Source organism: Lycorma delicatula, chromosome 8, assembly GCF_047948215.1.
Source record: "Lycorma delicatula isolate Av1 chromosome 8, ASM4794821v1, whole genome shotgun sequence".
NCBI classification, from domain to species: domain Eukaryota; kingdom Metazoa; phylum Arthropoda; class Insecta; order Hemiptera; family Fulgoridae; genus Lycorma; species Lycorma delicatula.
In genome coordinates this window covers 7,584,767-7,596,161 of record NC_134462.1, presented here as the reverse complement: position 1 = coordinate 7,596,161, position 11,395 = coordinate 7,584,767, and the positions used below count along the sequence as shown (strand labels likewise).

Sequence of the window (11,395 nt, the reverse complement as noted above, 5' to 3'; positions counted from 1 at the left end):
CTACTGTTAAGTTACGCTTAAAAAGTAGGAAATTCCTGGATGGTTAAAATTCAAGTACTAATTTATTTACTTAAGATTTCAGGTTATCATTTGTTAACTTACAACATGTTCACACACAATCCTAAAATTATGATTAATTACAGGAAATAATATGTTAAAAATAAATACCAATTCTTGACTTGTAACTGAATTATGTGGAAAAATTCAATGTTTTAAAAAAGGGTTTCCTTTCTGCTTAATTTCAGATTCCACAACTTCCTAAAGAAAGCAAACTGATAGAAGCAAATAAAATTATGTAAAGCGATGAATCTGTTCATAAAGTATGAAAACAAACCATTTCATGAAGATTTAATGTAATGAACATCATTAGTGAGCCATTTAAAAAGTAAAATAAAGTAAGTGTATATACTCCTATTTTTTTTAGCTTGACTTTGACAAACTTCTATTTGAATTGCATTTTGTTGAAAGGGCATCAATCTGTAAAACAAAATTTTCGGAAAACAACAAAAAACTGTGTAAAATAAACCAAGATTTTTTTTAAGAGACTATTTATTATTTTATATAAGTTTTTGATAGGACCTACTATTTGCATTAAAATTATGTATTAAAAATTTTCACTCATAGTTTTTTAATTTTTCTAATGTTTTGAATAGATGCTGTTTTAAAAAAATGGAAAATAAATGGGATTTAAAATAAACTGTTTTACTTTTAAACAAGTTTTATTAATGAAAAAAAAAATCTATTAACATTATATTAAAGAAGTTTAAATTTACCAAAACACATTAAAAGAAATGAAATGTTGTTTTTAAACTTAGTAATGTTAAGCAAGTAAGGCTTTTTTCACGTAAGTTTTTAAAATTATTGCCTCTTCAAGATGATGTCAAGTCATCTTTTGTATTACCAACTGGGCATTTAAAAAAAAAAATCCAAATGTTCACCTGGAACATAATGTAGCACCTTCCTTATATCATGTGCCTTGACCTCTTTCAATGGGATATTGCCTTCATGGTATGCAAGCTGATTTGGGGTATTAAAAGGCACACTGGTTTTTACAGACATGAAAAATGTTTGCGTAATCTACTAATAATGGAATAGGTGGTTGTATTACCTTTCAAATTTGATTTATATACAAAGTATAGGTATAGGTATAGTTTAAAGAAAACAGCGTTCAATTTGATAGCAAATTGAATGCTGTTTTCTTTACTCAATCCCTTTCTTTCATTAGAAATTGAGCATAATTAGTATAACTTTTTCCACCATGTTTTAAAATCTCATTGCAGTGGACTTGTTTGACCATAAATTTTCCTGGTTTACTAACTTTGATGATTTGTCAAGTACCTCACAAGCAGTGTAGATCCTGTCACTTAAACGTCTTAATAACTCCAGTCTTGATCACAGCGAAAAAAATACAGCCCCTTACCAGGAAAAATTGTTGAATTTTAGAGAACTGACCAAAATCTGCTAGATACAAGTACCTGCTAAGAAATTTGTTTTTATTTTGCCCATAACAATTATCTGAAAAAATTAACTTAGAGTATATTTTATTTTTTGGAATAACATCCTTAAGGTAGTAATACAGAAAAGAAGATTTCATTGGAGCCTTTATTTTGCCTCCATTTCTTTGTTTACAAACAAGGTATTAGTTTCACTTTTTACATGAGATATTTTTTTTTCAGAAGACATTCAGTATCAGTTATCTGAGGAAAAACAGATCCTGTACACAAGATAATTTTGGCCGTTTCTCTGGTACATTGTTTCTCTTTTGATTTACATAAGATCGTCCTTTCACAATGGCTTCTTTGATTTGATTCCTTTTATGAGCGTTAGGATTATACTTTATAGGATGATTGACATCAGTTTCAACTACATCATCTTCAGCATGGTTATTGTTCGACATTACAATAACTTGGTTGTTTAAAACCGTTATCAAAATATAGCTTAATACTGCATTAATCAATAAAAGTTAATGTTTACCTAAAAACTCAGAACACTGTTACTAAGAGTGCATGAGTGACCGACTAGCTATTAGCTGCAAAACTAACAAAACAGTTGTCAACTCCCAGTGCTGCCAATCACATTTTGATAAAAGGGCATCAAACCTAGAATGCATTTTAACAAAATGCAAAATATTAAGAGTGGCTGTATAGCTTACTCTAATGAGCTGATTGATGCCAGTCTTAACATTTTGGTTTGTTTGTATATCAAGTTTTCAAAATGAGAAGAAAGTTGATTTCTCAGAAAAATGGACTAATGCCGTTTTAACAAAATGCTATCATTTGTGGAATAAATTTTTTATGTTACTGTTGATAGAAATTAATCATTTTTATTTATTTTTTCTCGGTTGTATTGATTTCTTCTTGTTAGTACTGATTATAGAATAACATTACACATATATCCAGTGTTTGATATTTCAGCTAATTACTCGCATGTTTGGTTAAGTAGTTTTAACAAAAAAGTTTATCTAGATGGGTAAGTCATAATTTATATTATAAAAAAAAAAATTAGTGAATATTATATACAGTAATAAACACAATAAAAATTAACAAACTACATTTTATTAACAAAAAAAAAAATTCCCACAAAATATTATATACAAAAAAAATTGCATATTCACACACATCATACAAAATGTACATTCAAAAATAAGAAAAAACTTATAAATCAAACTGTACATTTATTTTGGCTTCTTTTTTATCACTATTATTTATTATACATTAGTATATTGCTTAATTATTCAATTTTATTAAAAAAAAACACTATGTACACACACACACACTCACACACATAACTTCATAAAAAATGAAATTATCAAATCTAGTTTATTATACATAAAACTTATGATATTCACATTTTTTAAGTTCACTTAGTGTTGTTTTGTCTAATAATTAGATATCTGTATTACATTTTTTAATTTTAGTGAAGCGCATGAAAAGGATATATCGCGAAACAGATATATATACTCACTATTGCTCAAATACCCATCCTTGCCATTCCATTTTTAAAAAAAGATTTATTATTAAACTTAATTTTTTATTTATATAGAACTGAAATTTTTAAATGGATTCTATAGATATATGAAGTAAAATAATATATCAATAAAAATTGTAAAATAATTTTTGTAAAAGGAACAAAAATAATCAAGCAAGATGTTCGTATGATAAAGTTTTTATTTCTTCTATAAATAGTCATTTCCTCTGAATTCCTTACTAGGGGAGGGGCGTAGAAAAAGTTTACATTTATTGTGATACTATTAGTGCACGGGCAAATCCACACAGTTGGTGAGTTTTCTATTCAGAATGCACGTAACAGTTGAGTATACAAACTAAAAATAATTTTAGAATTTAAACATATATTTAATACAATTATTATATTTTATACAATTGCTGTATAGCATTGCAGTAGGATAACTGATTCATCTCGATTATAAAAAAACTCAATACAGCTGTATAAACTTACTTTTTTCATAGAACTAAGTTACAGAAAGATAACTTAATAAATATTTAATTAATCTTTCCTATGTTTAACCTTACACTGGGTTTCCCAGAAGTCGCTTGAGCAAGAAATACAATATTTGTATTTATGTCATATGACTGATGTTTAAGAAATTCATATTTGTTAGGTTGGCAACACTACTTATACTGTTTTCATTTTTTCATAGTGATTGAATAGTTCATTGTTCATGTTTACCAGTGTTGATCTGTAAATTAACCATGAACCATAAATTAACAACCAAACAACATGTTTTTCTCTTAGAATTTTGATAGAAGACCAACGAAAATAATGATGAAATCGTTCAGCAATTTAAAGAAACATTTCCTCAAACTCCAGATTCAACCAGACCAGCAATCCACAACCTTGATAAACGAATTGATACAACTGAAAGTATACATGATTTGCCAAGGAGTGGGAAACCTGAAACTGCTGCAAGTGAAGATAACTTAACAACCATTGTTGAATCAGTTATTCAGAGCCTGAAGAAATCTATTCATAACAGATTTGCTGAGTTGTATATTGCTCGCAGTAGAGTGTATTGTATACTGAAAGCACTGAAACAAAGCTTTATTGTCCACAATTGCATTAAAATTTAATAAAAGATGACTTTGGCAGGTGTATTGAATTCTGTGAATAGTTTGTAATATGCTGTGAGGCAGAGCCTAACTTTCAAAATTGCATTTTGTGGTGGATAAAGCTTCTTTTAAATGAAATATTTGTGTCAATCGTCATAACTATGTGTACTGGAGTGACACAAATCCGCACAAAGTACTTGATGCCTGGTACATTTAGTACCAGACATCAATGTGTGAGCTGGTGTATGGAGTGGTGGCATTGTTGGTCCATACTTTTTCAATGGCACTGTAAGTGGTGATTCTTACCTTGAAATGTTACAAGAAGTAGTTTTACTTGAGCTACAAAATAATCCTTTGTTAGGAAATAATTTAATGTGGCAACAAGATGGTGCTCCACCACATTACAGTTTATTGGTAAGAGAATTTATTGACAGCAACTTTGACAGGTGGATTGGAAAACATGGTATAACTGACTGCCCACCAAGATTATGTGATCTTACACCATTAGACTTTTCAGTTTGGGACTTTTGAAAAATGATGTTTTCTCACATAATCCTAGAGATTTGCAGTAATTGAGATAAATAATTTAAGATAAATTTGAAATGTTAGACACAATGATTTGTGTAAATAATTAATTGGTTAGAAGTGTAAAAAACCACCGTGAAGAATTTATTTTATGTGGAAAGCATTTTGAGCAACTCTTGTAAGATTTAAAAAAAATTATATAGTAAATTTTACAATATATAAAAAATTTATTATTGATTTAACAGTGCAAGTATTGTTTTTAGCTTTTGAAATATTGTATTTCTCAGTCAAGCGACTTTTGGGACACCTGGTACATTATTTTCATATATTTTAGAAATATATATTATACAAACACAGACTTATATATTAAATAATCATTGGTGTTTTGCATTCAAAGCTTGATGCTGGCTTGTGAGAAGAATTTACTGATGAAATTGTTTCACAATAGATTTCATCATGTTTAACTATTCAGGATAGATTTTTAAAACAATGTCACTGAAATTTGATGCACAATATTAACAAATAATTTTCTTTTATAAAATTAATAATAAAAGCATGTTAAAAATGTATGGAGCAACATATGAAGAGTCCCCTCAAAAAACATATATCAATTTTTGGCGGTTCTGTGTTTTCCATGAAATAATGTTGTACATCATATGAGAAACATAGTGGTATAAAAATCAGCTGATTTTGTCCATACTAAGAACCACAGACATTCATAATTGACTTCCTGTGAAAGAATATTGAATATTGTTATCCACCATTGGTGATGTAGAATTTATTTTCAGTCCCTGTGCAATAAAAAACATTAAGTAAGGGACGTAAAAGAAAAATTGAACCTTCAACATGGAAGCAAGGTAAAAATAAGAAGTAAGATATAGTGAGAAACATAGATTTCAAAATCTGGGTGTACTTTATCGGAAAAATTACCTTCAGAACAGGTGAGTGAAACAATATTGTATATCAATCATTGTATTTAATTTTATTACCTTATATACTATTTGCGTTTGAGTTAAAGAAAATAATTCTAGTCTTGCCATTATTGGGCCTAGACTAAATTTGTTTGCATCCAGCCATAAAGATTAATTTTATTTTTATCCTATTTAAAAAAAAAAATGGATAATGAACAGTATTTCATTGAAGTAGAATTTTTTGAGATTGTGGCCATAATTCATTGTTTACCCTAAAAGTAATCTATTTACAGGTAAAGCTGAAACCAAACATTGTGGGCTCTTATGTTTTTATATATCACAGTCAGTAGTAGTAATTAATTATGTTTCAGTCTAAGTATTTTATTGCTTGATTGTGAATTCTGTTTATCTTTCACTTAGTTACTTAATCGATGTTCTCTTTAATTTCAGGATAGAGTAAGCAGTCCAAAGGGATGTTTTAAACGTGGATGTGCCAAACTCAATAAAGATATAAAAAGGAAACAATTCAATGGATTTTATTCAATTTATTATAATTAGCAGTCATTGAAGCTGTGTAATTGTTTACAAATGCAAGAGCCATCTAAACAGATAGCACAGGGAAAAACTACAACTGGAAACTTATTGCTCTTTATAATTATTTTGTAAGAACTAGTTTTTTTACCACAATGAACAAAAATTTCTTGTATCAGGCCGTAGCTTTATGCCCTGTGACAGGGATTTTGATCTCATGGAAAAGAAAAGAAGCGTAATGGATGTTACGGTACCATCTGAATGGAAAAATGTTGTAGGAGAGGCATGTATTGAGCAACCATTTTATAATAACCGAAATTCAGCTGGAAGATATTTTAGATTTTAATGTAATTGAAAATTATATTATTAAGTAGGAACAGGAATTGAAAATTACCCATGTTCTTTGGTTAAAGTATTCTGTTGGTGACCCATTAGCTATTTTTGTTTGGAAATCACATAATATTTAACAACCATGGGAGAGATTCAACATTATCAAAAAAACTAGGTGAAATTGGCATCTTTTAAAGATACCAAATTCTGTTATACATTGTACAACATTTTGCCTGTTGTAACATTTTGTTCTGTTATACATTGTACAACAGGTATACAATTGAACAACATTTTGCCTCTTGCTGATAAAAGAAAGAAGGATTTAGCTGACATGACATTATCTTAAAGAATTCAATAGAGCATGTCATTTAGACCTTTCAGTTTAGGAATATTTGTTTTTAAGTTTTTGATTTAATATAATTTTGTTTATTATATTTTATTGTAATATTATTTTGATTTTATCATTTTATATTTATATGGTCATTAAAATATTAAAATTATTATTGTAAATAATATACAGTGTTTATTATACTAAGACAAAAATTTGTGACTTACAACCTCACAAATATATACCCATGTATATACACATCTGTGGTATAGGTAATAAATTCATTTTTTTAATTTTAGTTTGGCCTTAGCCATTCATTTTGAGGATAAAACAGCCATTTGTATTCATTAATAAAGGTTTATTTTATTTTGAACTTCAACATCTTTTTGTCTTGTTTCCTATAAAATGTCCATTCTTGATATATAACGTTCTTCGAGGGGATAGAAAATTATTTTCTATCAGAATTTAAAGATTAAAGTAAATGAAGTGAAAATTTAATAATAATAAAATATAAAACAAATTTCTTGTCACAAGCAAGTAGAGTGGCAACAGCTCGTCTTTTTTTTTACAGTTTATAATATTTTAACACTGAGTGCTTATTATTTTTTTTGTTTTCATTCCATTTAATAATTGTGTGGAATGACAAAATATTTTTAAAAGAAATCAAGCAGCATGATCATAGAACTCTTGTAAGTTATAAACAACAGAAGAATTAGTAAATGGTAAATACAATTATTTTTATCTATAGAATAAAAAATAGTAATAATAATTCTAGTTAAATATAAGTTTATACATTATAAAAAAAAGTTATCATTTCTATTTAATAATTTATTATTACTGTCTATTAATAATTTTTTTTCACTCTTTCTATTTTATTTTTTCATTTACAATTTTTTTTATTTTTATTTTACTCTTATTACACATGATCTATGCTAAACAATTATTGACATAAAATTGAAAAGATGAAACAGTTGAGAAGTGTTTACAATAATTCTTATTCTTAAATGCTCTTTTCAATTTTATTATTCACAGGAAAATAGAAATAATTGAAAAACCAACATATTATTCTATATGTATTCTAAAAGTAATATTATTACTAATGTAAAGTATAAATTTCTTATAATAAATCTATAAAAATTTCAAATTTATAAACATTATAAAAATTAAAGTATGACTATCTAAACAAACTGACAAAAATTAATTCAGAGAAAAAAAAAACCATAACTTTTGACACATCCTTCAAGGATTTTTTTATTTTTTTTATCAAGTTAATAATTATATTTTGTTATGTATAATTTAAAACGACTGAAAAACTGAAGTCTTCACGGATCACGGTGTATACTATTCCATAAATATTATATATAAATGTTATATATAATAGTATAGATCTATAGTTAATATAGATCATCATCGTATGCTTAAGGAAAATATGAACAAAGGGTTGTTGAAATTAATCTCATACCTATCTTTACAAAATTATACTGCTGGTCAGCAGTGGTCTGATGAGATACTGCATTTAATCTCAAACTAAGCACTTTATATTGCATAAAGAATATTCACACAAAAAATTGCAATTTCTTTCTTATAGACACCTTTTTTTGAGTAAATTTCAATTTAATTAAAGTGATAACACTAGATCCCTTAATATAGTGAAAATTGTGCTCAGCACTATTTATTTCATGTTCATTGATTTTTTATCTAATTCTCAATAATATTTGATTAAAAAAAGTCAAATAGAATTTATACCTGTATGATAATAGTTAAAGAATATAATCTAAAATTTACTTAGAATTGAACTTATTATTTGACTAATAGGTAACAACAATTAATTAAACAACCAGTATACAATGTTACTCAATACTGCTTCACGATATCATTGACTGAGATAATTATTAATATCTAACATAATATTACCAAGTGTATTAAGTATTGGGGAATCTGGAGGTTCAGTTTTATCTGAAAAGCATTTCAGCCTTGAAATTGCAACCACCGGACACGAAATATCCCTGAGTTGGTCCATAGGCAGCTCCCCATACCAGATACCAAGAGTATACTTGCTCTTCACATCCTGTCATTTTAAGCTTGGAGGAGAACCTAGCAGGGTCAGAACTACACCCATAGAATCGATATTGGTAAAAAAGGGCTAAGAAGAAGTGGCTGGAGAAAGAGAATGATCTACCTATCATGAGTAGTTTATGAACTTTGTCATACTAACCATTTATTTTTTAATGTTTGTTACCTTAGAACCTCTTCAGTGATAAAAGTTTAAGCTAATTGAGAAATATGCTCTACTACACAGCAGTAGAAAATTTTCTTAGTTTACAAGTCATAGTTAAGAAAAGGAAAAATACCATTAAACAATATAAATGTGATGTGCTGTATGGATTACTAGTATCATTTGTTTTCCTTACTCTGATATGCACTCTATTTCTTTATGGAGTTAAACAATATATTAAATAAATATATAAAATACATAATGTTAGTTGTGTATTGTTTTTTTCTTACATAATAACAGTTATTTTAGTTCATAACTAAACAAGTGGCTGGCTTACTACTTCACGCATGATACTAGTAGTAATTATTTATTTAATGTGTACTAACATAAAAGAGTTGCTGAACAGCTTGTCATTCTGTTTGGTTTGTCTGTAGGTAGAAAATTTGTGGAGAAGACTGTATATGAATGCAAATTTTATTTGATGATTTCAAAGATCAGATGTTGAAATGGTTGGACTTTCTGCAGGAATTTATTTTAATTGATGTTTGTAGTACAATTCTTCAGGTCTGTAATTAGATGAAGTATCTAATTAGCTAGGAATGCTGGACATAACTATAGTTATGGGAAGTAATAGGTTTATTATTTTGTTTCTCTTGCCGCTGATACTGACGGGACATCCCATTTACACCTTTGCTGAGTATATTCCAGTTCTTGTTGCTTTATGGCAATGAAGTTAAAGTTATATGTGGGTTATTAGCCAAGAGTTTTTACATAGTTTCCAAGTGAAAACTTTGTTCTCAGAAAAATATTGATACTTTTATGGCCATTGGGCTAGCTAGATACAGTAGAAATAATTTTCAAAAAGCTGGGGCTGTCCTCTTTTATGGAATCTTCCCTCATTTAGACCAAAAACACTTGAATTACACAAAAAAGTAAATGATAAGAAGTAATAACCTCTACAAAATTAAGAATCTTGTTATGTGCTTTATTAAATTTAAATAACTATTATTTTTAATATTGTACAAAGTTAATGAAGTTTTATGATTTAAAAAAAAAAAATTAGCTGCAATCTCTTCAATGGAACATTACAATTGTAATGGTAAATCATCTTGATGTTTTGTAACATTTCCTTATAAATTTTTATCTCTGTATAACATTCTTTACATATGTTTCTTTGCCCTAATATAAATTCTGTTTCAGTACCGTTGTTGTTAACAAGCTACTCAAAAAAAATTTGCAAAGGGCATACATGTCTATGTACAGAAATGAAATCTCTAACAGACTTTCACTAGACTAACTCCTGACCTGGTAGTTGAAATCTTAAGTCCCAACTCTAGATAAGCCCTGCCAAGGTGTAACTACTATAGTGAGTCAATTGCGCAGTTAAAATATGAAAATGCAAATATCTAAGATACACTTGGCTTTATGGAAATAAGCCAAAACATTGCTAGTGGTTGTTTTTCCCATGCGGTATCAAATATTTTTCTAGTATTGATTCACATCTTAAATTTATTTTACGGTGGACTGATAAGTTGCAAATTAATCAGTTCTAGTAAAAGTAGGATCATTTTATAACTCTCAGAACTGAATTTAACACAGGTAATGTTCTAAATTGACTTTTCATAAAAGACTTTGGAAACCCTACTGAAGGTTTCCGTTAATCAGTTATAAATTAACTAGGAATATGTTAAATAATTAAAACAGTCTTCAGTAAAATATCAACGAACAGCAACACCATTTATAGTCACTGTTGGTCCGTTACTTCTCCTTGAGATTGGTGATGGTTCATAATGACTTGTCTCTTCATAAGGTGCATCATACATATCTTCAGTCTCATGAATATTTTCATATATATTATGATGATGATTGCCATCATTAAATGTTGCATAAGAAACAACAGCTGCATTTTGATCTTCTTTTCTTACAGCGCCTTCAATGTTTTCTGTATTCTTAACAGGAGTTTCTTTTCGACTGAAAAAACAATCAAAATGAATATAACTGTACTTTAAAAATACATTCTTTGATACCTTCATATATATTCAAACAATGTTATCACTTCTTTGATATTCCTACATAAACATCATATTTATTTATTTTTTAGCTCCATATTTTAAGAATATTAATGATAGTAACATTAATTTTTACTAAAATCAAGTAAAACTTATATTACAGATTGTTATAAAGCAAGAAGAGAATGATGGAAATCTGGAAATATTTTCTTTGTTACTGCCAGATGTTTTTTAATTATCTCTATGATGAATTAGCACATACAATTTTATTAAAACTTAAACCTTCATTTTTCAGCCAAAAGAGTGAATTAAAAATAATGTTAAGTCAAAGTTTTGTAAGAGATCATATTAAGCTAAAAAATTCAAACAATAAATATTAAAGTTGTTTGCAATAGTTAAAAAAATTCAATTTAAGAAAAGTAAATAATGGTGAATATCTTTCTTGCTTGTGAAACTGGATATAGGCCAGTTGTATATTA

General features: G+C 27.8%; 1 protein-coding gene and 1 long non-coding RNA gene across 2 annotated transcripts in view; one reads left to right on the top strand and one right to left on the bottom strand.

Annotated features, from left to right (window-relative positions):
• Positions 1-203: 203 nt before the first annotated feature.
• On the top strand, positions 204-7,065 carry LOC142329599 (uncharacterized). Its single transcript, XR_012757526.1, has 2 exons — positions 204-395; positions 5,954-7,065. It is a non-coding gene; the product is annotated as an uncharacterized LOC142329599 (long non-coding RNA).
• An 809-nt stretch (positions 7,066-7,874) lies between these two features.
• fw (CUB and Sushi multiple domains furrowed) overlaps positions 7,875-11,395 on the bottom strand; it is a 365,438-nt gene continuing 361,917 nt past the window's right edge. Inside the window, exon 20 of the mRNA XM_075374311.1 lies at positions 7,875-10,878. Coding sequence (XP_075230426.1) covers positions 10,626-10,878 — 253 coding nt within the window. The 3' untranslated portion in view covers positions 7,875-10,625. The remainder of the gene's footprint in view (positions 10,879-11,395) is intronic.